The sequence below is a fragment of the Eleutherodactylus coqui genome, chromosome 8, assembly GCF_035609145.1.
Source record: "Eleutherodactylus coqui strain aEleCoq1 chromosome 8, aEleCoq1.hap1, whole genome shotgun sequence".
NCBI classification, from domain to species: domain Eukaryota; kingdom Metazoa; phylum Chordata; class Amphibia; order Anura; family Eleutherodactylidae; genus Eleutherodactylus; species Eleutherodactylus coqui.
The window spans coordinates 204966087-204974749 of NC_089844.1; the positions used below are offsets into that span (position 1 = coordinate 204966087).

General features: G+C 56.2%; 4 protein-coding genes across 4 annotated transcripts; 3 read left to right on the top strand and 1 right to left on the bottom strand.

Annotated features, from left to right (window-relative positions):
* The first annotated feature begins 2490 nt into the window (after positions 1-2490).
* LOC136577755 (histone H1B-like) lies at positions 2491-3180 on the top strand. The gene has a single exon (XM_066577677.1). It carries the CDS (start codon positions 2506-2508, stop codon positions 3160-3162), a length of 657 nt encoding a protein of 218 aa, XP_066433774.1. The 5' UTR covers positions 2491-2505; the 3' UTR covers positions 3163-3180.
* A 604-nt stretch (positions 3181-3784) lies between these two features.
* LOC136577756 (histone H3) lies at positions 3785-4247 on the top strand. The gene has a single exon (XM_066577678.1). The coding sequence runs from the start codon at positions 3785-3787 to the stop codon at positions 4193-4195; it is 411 nt and encodes a 136-aa protein (XP_066433775.1). The 3' UTR covers positions 4196-4247.
* Positions 4248-7236: 2989 nt separating this feature from the next.
* Positions 7237-7623, bottom strand: LOC136577757 (histone H2B 1.1-like). The gene has a single exon (XM_066577680.1). It carries the CDS (start codon positions 7621-7623, stop codon positions 7243-7245), a length of 381 nt encoding a protein of 126 aa, XP_066433777.1. The 3' UTR covers positions 7237-7242.
* A 307-nt stretch (positions 7624-7930) lies between these two features.
* On the top strand, positions 7931-8402 carry LOC136577758 (histone H2A type 1-like). Its single transcript, XM_066577681.1, has one exon. It carries the CDS (start codon positions 7962-7964, stop codon positions 8352-8354), a length of 393 nt encoding a protein of 130 aa, XP_066433778.1. The 5' UTR covers positions 7931-7961; the 3' UTR covers positions 8355-8402.
* Positions 8403-8663: the final 261 nt, after the last annotated feature.

Below are 8663 nucleotides of genomic sequence, written 5' to 3' on the forward strand. Positions count from 1 at the left end.
TATATCAGGGCCGACTATTATTGGGGCATCAGTCCGGATTGCCAAAGATTGAACAACACTCCGTGACAAGATATCAGCCTAAAGGTTGCCCTTTGCCGCTACTACTTGCACACAATGTGACACAAGAACACTAGAACCTTTGTACGGACACGGTGACCTTTACATAAACATTACACTCAGAACTCATTTATTGTATTGTTCTCCATTGTATGTCCATGTTGTTCATTGTGAGCAGATTATTGACCCACCGGCCGCACTGTGTACTGCGGCTACTGCCTTTACATGTATGACTGCAGGTAGGTACAGTGACCGGAGACTAGTGGGTTAAGGGTTAAATGTACATAGCTAGGCCGGTGTCCCGTGGGAAGTCACGCATGGGGCAGCCCGGACAGGAAGCTGTCTTCCGTGAAGCTTCTTGATGGCACCCGATGGTATTTATTATCCTCTCCTCCCCACGGAGGCATCACATAGACATAGAACAAGAGCAGCGTCCGAGGCAGCTAGGAGAGCCCGTCCTAGAGAGCGCTGCCCCCTCCCCTCACACCTGCCCGGAGGAAGGTTCATGGGAGGGCATGAGGTGCAGCAAAGCCGGAGTGACCCTACTGCACTGAGAAGGAAGCTGGAGGCCGGCCGGGAGACGGAGCTCAGCTACAGTTGTACTGCTGCCGTACCATCTGCGTTGCTCCTATTCACTTACAGTTGAGCGGCCCTGGTGCATTATGTCTCCAGCGGATGTAAGGGTGGAAACATGGGTTGGGAGCCCCGAGTTAGATGGTACGTCTAGGCGAGGGGCACAGCGGTGGACCGGCTGCCGCACACACACCTCCCCACATGTACCGCCCATTCCCCTGGCACGCTCACATATCTCCCAGGCGGATTCCCATCTCTGGTCCTGTCTCACACATCTCCCCGCCGGATTGACATCTACGCTCCCCCCCCGGGCGCCCGCTGGACAGCTTTGTCTGCTCCCAGCTCCTGTCCCCGTCGGCCGCAGCAGCCGGCGCCGCTGTCACCCTACGCGCTGTCCTCCGCTCCCGTACACCGATGGCATTGTCGCCGCTGCCACGGCGAACCCCGCTCTCGCTGTCCATGGCGCCGCTGGTGGCCAGCTCTGCCGATGACTGTGAGCTGCTGTTCGGCCGGAGCAGCGGCTTGCCTACAAGAGCTCCACTAGCTGCCCCTGCACTGCTCTCTTTCTGGGTAGCCTCCTTGGGCGCTAAATAGAAGAGCTGATTAGCGATTTGGAGGGGTATATGGGACCGGGTTGTGGGGGAAGCGGGGGGTCTCACAGTAGCGGTGGTCCTTCAGGGTCTGTGAAAGCTTTCTGGACCAACACGCTCTGCCATAGGAATCCCAGCGGACACTGTACAACATCTGCTGCCCCGGGGATCTACAGTGCAACCCTCCCTGCGGGTTCTGTACGATGTCACCGACTGCGGCACTGGATCTGGCGCTGAGAGTCCCGCTGTATCACTGCTCCTCTCGGACATCAGTGACTGACAGGCCATCGCCGGCTGCAGGAGAACCGCGGGTAGAAGGCTTTGTTCAGGCGTCATTTCTTGGCGATCTACATCCCGATTAGAGCGTTGTTAGATGCCACCGCTCTGCAGCAGAATCCCAAGTTCCATCTTCACCGTCAACGATTGATGGGAACTACAGAGCCGATGCAATGACCGTCACGTCCAGCACATCGTATCCCTGGGATGATATAGAACGGGCAGCAGCCCGCGGGAGGAGATGAACCTGCAGAGAAGAAGAATCGCTTCTTCTTGTGGACAACCACACCCATCATGTCCGGGGTATTAAAGGGACGATAACGTGTGGCATTCCCGATCGTCTGAGTGTACAGGGGGGTACTGGGTTTCCTCATCTTACATTGCGCCGCAGTATAGAGCAGTCTGCAGTATATACAGTATACATTCAGCACCCGGGAGCTGGCAGTGAGCGGAGGCGCAGCCTGTGCTACACCTCTGGGCTCTCGGCAGCTCCAGGTCGTCCTCGCATTGTGCAATCAGCTTCTGCACGATGGAGATTGTGGAGTAGATCCCGGGGATGGTGACAAGGGCCGGGAATAGAGGGAAGGCGCTCCCGCAGCGGTTTTATCTCCGCAGATACGCGGTGATGTGGAGATCGGGAGAACTATGGCGAAGATCTCGTGGCCTCCTCTCCGCTCCTCCCCGGAACCTCCGCCAGCGGCGGCTATAAACGGTTGCATGAGATGTCAGAGAGTGAGGAGTCACGTTGAAAGCGAGCTCTCCTGTCCGGTTCTGACCGGTAACGGACTCTTATCCCGGGCAGGGAAGCACAAGAGGAGAACGGAGCGGAGAGGAGGCACGGATGGGATAAGGCACTAGCTGTGCTCAGTGTCAGCCAATAGCAGCTCAGGACGGGCCTGCTCACGAGCCAATCAGAGCGCGGCCGCTGTACATATAAGAGGCGCCACCAGCGCCGCTCTCAGAATTTCTCTTCCAGGAGAGTTTTACTATTTGATTTCCGCAGCACACAATGGCAGAAACCGCGCCAGCCGCCGCTCCTCCTGCCGCCGAGCCGGCTGCCAAATCCAAGAAGCAGCCGAAGAAATCCGCCGCAGGGGGCGCCAAGAAAAGCAAGAAGTCCTCCGGTCCCGGCGTGTCGGAGCTGATCGTCAGAGCCGTGTCCGCCTCTAAAGAGCGCAGCGGGGTGTCTCTAGCCGCCCTGAAGAAGGCTCTGGCTGCCGGAGGGTACGATGTAGAGAAGAATAACAGCCGCCTGAAGCTGGCCGTCAAGTCTCTGGTCACCAAGGGCAGCCTGCTCCAGGTGAAAGGCAGCGGCGCCTCCGGCTCCTTCAAGCTGAACAAGAAGCAGGAGCCTAAGGACAAGCCGGCCAAAAAGAAGCCAGCGTCTGCGGCCAAGCCCAAGAAGCCCGCTGGAGCCAAGAAAGCGGCGAAATCTCCTAAGAAGCCCAAGAAGGCTCCGGCCAAAAGCCCGAAAAAAGCAAAGAAACCTGCAGCGGCCGCCGCCAAGAAAGTGGCCAAGAGCCCGAAGAAAGCCTCAAAGCCGAAGGCCGCCCCAAAGCCCAAGAAGGTGACGAAGAGTCCGGCTAAGAAGGCGGCCAAACCCAAAGCTGCCAAGAGTCCGGCTAAGAAGGCTGTTAAAGCCAAGAAGAGTGCGGCTAAGAAATAAGCTGAAGCCGCCCATGCATTTACCCCACAAAGGCTCTTTTCAGAGCCGCCACCTTCTCACCGCAGAGCTGTATTATCACTGCCTCGAATTCTGTTCTAGATAGCAGCGCCCCCATAGCGGCTACAGGGGACTTCATATCAGTTGGGAGTCTAGGGAGCGAGGGGGAGTAATACGAGACATTGTCGCTGCATCATCCCCGTTCCTGTGGGGCACTGTGACCTATACAATGCGTGTATGGATGCCGGGCTGAGTGTGAAGAGGGAGGGGACTCGCCGACCTAATGCATTTCCCATAAAAGCAGCGCAGCTTCTAATGGGGGAGACTGCCGTGCAGCGTGGAGTGTGTGTTTCTGCGGACATATCAATGCAGGGAAGCAGCTGAGAACATGATTTCACAGACACCCGTACGTATCATGCAGTGGCCTGATAGGGTGAGGTGGGGCCAGCCTCTGCCGAACGCTGATTGGTCGCGGGCATCAAGCGTTTTGGCGGGCTAGTGGTTTGTTCGAAAAAGCCAATGAGATGTAGGGGGCGTTGTTTCTAAGAGCAAGTAGGGTATAAAGGCTCTGCTCTTTCTACGGCTCCCATCATATCACATCCGTGTGCATCTCTACAGTAGAGCTATGGCCAGAACCAAGCAGACCGCTCGTAAGTCCACCGGAGGGAAAGCTCCCCGCAAGCAGCTGGCTACGAAGGCCGCCAGGAAGAGCGCTCCTGCCACCGGCGGAGTGAAGAAGCCTCACCGCTACCGTCCAGGTACAGTGGCTCTCCGTGAAATCCGTCGCTACCAGAAGTCCACCGAGCTGCTGATCCGTAAGCTTCCCTTTCAGCGCCTGGTGAGAGAGATCGCCCAGGACTTCAAGACTGACCTGCGCTTCCAGAGCTCAGCGGTCATGGCCCTGCAGGAGGCCAGCGAGGCTTACCTGGTAGGACTGTTCGAGGACACCAATCTGTGCGCCATCCACGCCAAGCGGGTCACCATCATGCCCAAAGACATCCAGCTGGCCCGCAGGATTCGCGGAGAGAGGGCTTAGATCTGCTCTGGGCACCGCGTGGGACACAAAGGCTCTTTTCAGAGCCACCAAATCCTCCTCAAACGAGCTGCATCCTGTCCTCCGCTGTCATTCTTCCGATTCCCCCACTCGGGTTCACAGCCAGCCTGTGCGCGGTGTACCCTGGTGCCGCTTCTCCCCAATAATCTTCTGTCGTCAGCAGGAGGTGGTCTGTTAACCCCTTCAGTGACCTAGTCAGTTCCTCAATTAATTAATGCCATTCTCCCATCTTTCAAATGTAGTAGAAAGAGATTTGAATCCCCGGCAGACTGTTATGAACGTGGTTGATCAAACGTGTCCGTATGATGCATCTATCTGTGCCTGTGGGCCGGGAAGGGATTAGTGTTGATGATGTATTTATGTGGATATTATCTCATTGTACGAAGAAGAAAGACCGCAATACACAAAACTATACTAATTAATACCGCATAATGGGATTGGGAACCGGCCGGGAAACTGTTAAGAATTGTAAGAATACGCGGCAAATTCAAAATTCCAAACGGTTCCGTGTTAAACCAATCAGCAAGGAGAGGGGAGCGGCCAACATGTAATTGCCCCAATAGGAACGCCTAAACTTGCGTCATGTGTTAATGTTTTCAATCTGGTCCGCTCGTCGCGTAGATAAGGGAGGACGCTTGAACTAGTTGGCAATTGTTTTCTGCTTACAACGTGGAAGATGTCTGGTCGCGGTAAGGGAGGGAAAGGTCTTGGGAAGGGCGGTGCCAAGCGGCACAGGAAGGTGCTCCGTGATAACATCCAGGGCATCACCAAGCCTGCCATCCGCCGTCTAGCTCGCAGGGGAGGCGTCAAGCGTATCTCCGGCCTCATCTATGAAGAGACTCGCGGCGTCCTGAAAGTCTTCCTGGAGAACGTGATCCGCGACGCCGTCACCTACACCGAGCACGCCAAGAGGAAGACCGTCACCGCTATGGACGTGGTGTACGCGCTCAAGCGCCAGGGCCGCACTCTCTACGGCTTCGGAGGTTAATTCTGCTCTTTTACCATAACACAAAGGCTCTTCTCAGAGCCGCCCACCTCTTCCAAGGAAAGGCTGTAATACAACTTTTTGTGGGGGGTCGCCGCTGATGTCTGAGTGCCCATCTGTTCTGATACGTGTAATCCGCCCTATATCTGATGCCTGCCATCACCCCTTATGCGTTGGCATTGTTAGTGGCTCAAAGCATTTAACCCTTTGAATCACACTTTTGGGTGCCCACCTTTATGCCCATTTTTGTTCTTTGCGTATGCTATAGTCAGCCGTGTTCCCCTCATGACGTCTTCCCGCAAGGTCTTTGTATCATTAAAATGAGTTGTCTTTACTAATACTCGAGAGAGGGGGCGGGGACAAAGTGAATAAATGCCTAGATGCGCACATACATACTTCAGTTATTGCGAATAACAGAGATGTAAGCGTTCTATTAAAGATGACTCCCCTAATGTCAGCGAATCGTCTCTTCTACCAGGAAGCAGGCTGCGGCGTTCTGATTGTATGTCCTCCTTGGACTAAAGCATACGGCCTGCCAGCTAATCCGTGTAGTGCTACCATATTGGAGGCGTCCGGCACGGCCGTCCTCTCTCATATAGAAGTGCTGCAATTGCACCAAGCTCTCCTAGGGACCCGCGGAGACTTTTTTTTGTTTACATAGAATTGCCGTCATAGCAGCCAGCTCTCCCAGAGTGCTGCACTGATTTCCCATTGCGGGACTCTGGGGGATATAGCCGGAGCACTAAATTAATCTAGGGAAGAGGGTGGCCCTGCACGTCTCTGAGAAATACAGTCTGCGCCTCTTTGTGAGGGGATGCCCGCTGTTCTCCACGCCAGACTGCCATCTCCGCTCATCTGCGGCCGCTGCCACGATGGTCTCTGCTTCCGCGGCCACTCTGCTCTCCGCTCCCGTTCCCCATGCGGCTGTTGTAGCCGGTGCACTGCCCCTCTGGTTCCCGGTACTCTTCTGTTCCACATGCGGCCTCTGTCACTCTGGTCAATGCTCCCAGTCCCCCTGCGGCGGCTTTATCCGGGCACTGCCACTCTGGTTCTCGCTCCCCACGGTCCCTGCACCCGGGAAGGCTGCCACTTTGGTGACTGCCGGACTGCCATCCCCTCTCCGGTTCCGCTGTCACTGTGGTCCCCTCAGGTTTCTACACCAACATAGAAGGGGGTTCTTCATTGTAAGAGCAGTGAGTGTGTGGAACTGTCAGCCCGAGGACGTGGCTGATGGCAACTTCGATAAAAGGGTTCAAAAGGGGCATGGGCGTCTCTACATAAGCAGCTGGTGAAGGTGAGGCTATTCTCCTCTTGGCCCCCTTCACCTTTCCTAGCACCCCCAGTGCTTCAAGCCTCTTATTTTCAGGCATCCCCGATTGCCTCCGCTACCCACTACAATGTACTACAGCCCCCAGCATGTCGTCTGCCTACTACCCCTTTCCCTTTGTGCACCCCACTGCTTTAGGGCGCAGACCCGCATATCCCCTGTAGTCTTCTGCCTTCCGAGCACTCCAGTACAGCTGCTACTTGCTGTCGGCATCCCCCTCCGACGTCGACCGCCTCGTGTAGCCACCACGCCGACCCCACAGCATAATCCAGTCATGGGCGCACTGTGCTCCGGGTACCTCGGTGGCAAAAACGCTGCCGCTTCTCTAATGGCTAATTGTCCGCAGCCGCATCACCGAATCCACGTAGCGCCCACCTCTATGGAGGCGTCCGCATAGCGCGGCTTCGGTCACCGCACGTATCCCTAATCTGCAGCGCAATCAACATCGCGACCCCCGACAGAGATACAGTTGTGTAGCGCTGCAGGGAAGATCTCCTCAAATCCAGTACATAGACAGAGAACAACTCCGGTACACAGAGACAAAGACGAGTTGTGCAACGCAGGGGACTAAGTAACCGAGCCGATGTGTACACAACCTTTGCTACAGAGGAGCAAACGATGATGCTCCCTACACAACCGGGAGGTGACAGCTCTGCTGTAGACGGGGTGGGGGGCTCTTAGAAGAGCCTTTAGGGTGATCGCGGGCCACGGAACAGATTACTTGGCGCTGGTGTACTTGGTGACGGCCTTGGTGCCCTCGGACACGGCGTGCTTGGCCAGCTCTCCGGGCAGCAGCAGGCGCACGGCGGTCTGGATCTCCCGGGAGGTAATGGTGGAGCGCTTGTTGTAGTGAGCCAGGCGGGAGGCTTCCCCTGCGATGCGCTCGAAGATGTCGTTGACGAAGGAGTTCATGATGCCCATGGCCTTGGAGGAGATGCCGGTGTCGGGGTGGACCTGCTTCAGCACCTTGTACACGTAGATGGCATAGCTCTCCTTCCTGGTCTTCTTACGCTTCTTGCCGTCCTTCTTCTGAGTCTTGGTCACGGCTTTCTTGGAGCCCTTCTTGGGCGCTGGAGCAGACTTGGCGGGATCAGGCATGATAACGTAGAGATAATTTCCCAACTGGTGAGAACAGTGTTCCTGCACCTCCCAGCGCTGCGGTATTTATAGCGGGGCCATGCAAATGAGTACCGCCGTCTGCTTGCTGTTCTACTGGAGCAGCAAAGCATGTGACCCCTGTGAGCGTCATTAGCCACGCCCAGTGCCGCTCATTGGTTCTTCCTCAAGTCTGGCCTCTATTGCGTGGATTGAAATCTACCCAATTAGAAGAGAGGAGGGCGGAGCAGCAGGTTATAAAAATCAACAGAAGGGCTCTTCTCCTTATCACTACTTCCGAAGTGTTTTTTTTCCCTTGTTCTGCTTTCCTGTGCTAGAAGATGTCTGGACGCGGCAAACAAGGAGGCAAAGTCCGTGCTAAGGCCAAGACTCGCTCATCCCGGGCAGGGCTGCAGTTCCCTGTCGGCCGTGTACACAGGCTTCTCCGCAAGGGCAACTACGCTGAGAGGGTGGGCGCCGGCGCTCCGGTCTACATGGCAGCAGTGCTAGAGTATCTGACCGCTGAGATCCTGGAATTGGCTGGCAATGCAGCCCGGGACAACAAGAAGACCCGCATCATCCCCCGTCACCTCCAGCTGGCTGTGCGCAACGACGAGGAGCTGAACAAGCTGCTCGGTGGGGTGACCATCGCCCAGGGAGGCGTCCTGCCCAACATCCAGGCCGTGCTGCTGCCCAAGAAGACCGAGAGCAGCAAGACGAGCAAGAGCAAGTGATCGCGCCGATCCCTCCATAGAACCAAAGGCTCTTCTAAGAGCCACCCACATGCTCCTTACAACAGAGCTGCGCCGCTTCTATGCTGTGATACTCGGCGGCCGGTACGCCGGCTGCACCGGGAAACTAACTGTACAGGACTTTCCACAAGGAGGCAGAGATTGGGGCGGATGCCAATGTGGCCATCCCTGTCACCGGCAGAAGCGCACAATCGTCCTGCTCTAGGTGACCTCATGTCCAGAGGACGGGCGGCTGTAGGACTCGCTCACCAGTCCTTGCGATAACGGGTTAACAGAGTCCTCTGTTAGGTC

What these genes read in the sequence shown, in the direction of transcription:
- LOC136577756 (XM_066577678.1), top strand. Translation starts at nt 3,785, where the DNA reads ATGGCCAGAACCAAGCAGACCGCTCGTAAGTCCACCGGAGGGAAAGCT.
- LOC136577755 (XM_066577677.1), top strand. Translation starts at nt 2,506, where the DNA reads ATGGCAGAAACCGCGCCAGCCGCCGCTCCTCCTGCCGCCGAGCCGGCT.
- LOC136577757 (XM_066577680.1), bottom strand. Translation starts at nt 7,623, where the DNA reads ATGCCTGATCCCGCCAAGTCTGCTCCAGCGCCCAAGAAGGGCTCCAAG.
- LOC136577758 (XM_066577681.1), top strand. Translation starts at nt 7,962, where the DNA reads ATGTCTGGACGCGGCAAACAAGGAGGCAAAGTCCGTGCTAAGGCCAAG.